At 52.5% G+C, this 2082-nt stretch overlaps 1 protein-coding gene across 1 annotated transcript in view; it reads right to left on the minus strand.

Annotated features, from left to right (window-relative positions):
* LOC113206974 (endocuticle structural glycoprotein SgAbd-2-like) overlaps positions 1-1531 on the minus strand; it is a 9153-nt gene extending 7622 nt beyond the window's left edge. Inside the window, exons 1-2 of the mRNA XM_026423288.1 lie at positions 1467-1531; positions 570-757 (exon numbers count right to left, since the gene is read on the minus strand). Coding sequence (XP_026279073.1) covers positions 570-757; positions 1467-1475 — 197 coding nt within the window. The 5' untranslated portion in view covers positions 1476-1531. The remainder of the gene's footprint in view (positions 1-569; positions 758-1466) is intronic.
* Between the last annotated feature and the right edge of the window lie 551 nt (positions 1532-2082).

Raw genomic sequence — 2082 nt, forward strand, 5'->3', positions numbered from 1 at the left:
GGGGGGCATGGAGCGGGGCTGACAACGCTTCGCGATAGAGAAGGTTATGAGCCCCTCGACCTCCGGCTCCAGCGGCGCCAGTAAGGGCCGGACGCCACCGCGGACGCGGCCGCTCCACGACGCTCACCCTCACACAACCCCGAAGGACATAGATTCGTCAAATCGATATCAAGGTGACGTCAAATTTCAGCTGTTTTGACTTTTGTCGTAATTTTGATACCACTTTGGCAGATCTCTCCCTTTCGGATACGCTCCAGTCGTTATCGCAACGATAATGTAAGACGCTGGACGAGGAAGGGGGCTTTCCTGTCGGCCATGCCACGTGGAAGAACTAAAAGAATTAACAGTGTGCCACTGCCTGAACACCACGTGGTGTTTCGGGAGCCCCGCCGGCGGCCACGCTCGCGCCACGTTCACGCCACGCTTCACTGGTGTGAAACACACATCCATTTCTTCCCTCACTAGGCAGGTTCCTGGCATGATTACCACTGCTTCCGTTTCGAAGCAGACGTTTCGAGTCGTAACGAGATTTGAGGCTGGCGATAATCATCTCCGCACACGTGACTGACCTGTACTGGAAAGAGCCGTCGGGGTTGACGTCGTTGGAGTACTGGAGGATGGGCGCGGCGGCCGCCCGCTGCTGGTAGTTCTGGAACTGCTGGTTCTGGAGGTACTGCTGGTAGGGCTGCTGCGCTCGGTACTGGGGGATCTGCAGGGCCAGGGCGGAGCCCACCGTCAGGCACAGGGCGACCAGTTCCTGTGCGGACAAACAGAGCAGCGCCATGATCATTCCAAGTTCTAAGTTATTTTTTTAAAAAATCCGTCCAGTTCTTTTCCTTGCGCCGGTTTCAACCTCGCGCACTTTGTTTTAATAGTCCGAGGCACGGAAAGAGATGCGCGGTGCCGCAGCTTGGAGGCTTTGCGAGACAGAGAACGAGCGAAGGGGATCTTTCAATGGGTGCGAGGGAGAGGAAAGATAGAAAATGGTATACACTTGGCTGGGTTTTTACTTCGCAAGATGACAAAAAAATGTATTGGACCTTGTTGATTGGCCAGAGCTAGGAGCGGGAGCGGGGAAAGCTTTGGCATTGATTCATTGATTATTGACGAAGATTCGAAATTGAAAGCCCAAAGGTCCACTCTGAGTGCACCTCGGATCGGCACTTCGTGACCGCTACTTCAGGACTGTGAGATAATTATTATTTTGGGCTGCCAAAAAAGGGGACACTGTTATTTCTGAGCAGCAGAAAGTTTGTCTATTTTTCTGTCCAAAACGAATGCAGTCTAAGAATTCAGGATGAAATACTCAGTTTAAGTGTCCATATTGTGGCCACGCTGCTAGAATTTTTCCGAAACTTGAAACGGAATTTATTATCTTAAAAATATGCCGTTTTGAGAGATAGTTTCAAATTTTCTAAATATTCTTAACACAGTTTCCTTAATGAACTGATGTTCGACTACTTTACCAGCTTCATGATGGTCTCGTGAGGTGAGGTAGTTGCTGCTACGAGGGGTCTGAGTGTTGTGATACTGACGGGGGGCGGGCCTCCAGTTTTATACTTCGCGACCGGGTGGGGCGGGGCGGGGCGGGAGGGGCTGGACGCGGAGCTCCGCGGAGGAGCCTCGCTGTCTGGGACCGTGGCATGGAGGAGGGGGCCTGGGAGACGCGTGTGGGTCTCCAGTTGTGAGGGTGGCGCGTGGTGCTGGGGAGGGTTGCAAAAACCGTTCAAACCAATTGGTTTAAACCAGCCCCTGCTGAAATTTCGACTGAGCTTTGGTTGCATCCGTCGGGAACGTGGAGGAACGTGGCTATTTTTTGGAAAAGCAAGTGTGTACAACTTATGCAACAATACTGCGTAGAATCACAATGTATGCAGGTATGAATTCGTTCTCGCGAGACCCTGATAAAAACCAGCAAAGATCAGCCTCTGCAAGCTCTCATAGCGCCTGGTGGGTAGGCAACTTCTTGCCTGCAGTGCATGCGTGCACTGCGGGGTGGCCTACCCTGCGTCCCGCAGGCGCCGGGCTCCTGGTACGTGCTGAATGAATCTGAGAAATCGGACGTCGTACTTTTTAAACGAC

Source organism: Frankliniella occidentalis, unplaced genomic scaffold (assembly GCF_000697945.3).
Source record: "Frankliniella occidentalis isolate FOCC.00 unplaced genomic scaffold, Focc_3.1 Scaffold375, whole genome shotgun sequence".
Classification (NCBI taxonomy): domain Eukaryota; kingdom Metazoa; phylum Arthropoda; class Insecta; order Thysanoptera; family Thripidae; genus Frankliniella; species Frankliniella occidentalis.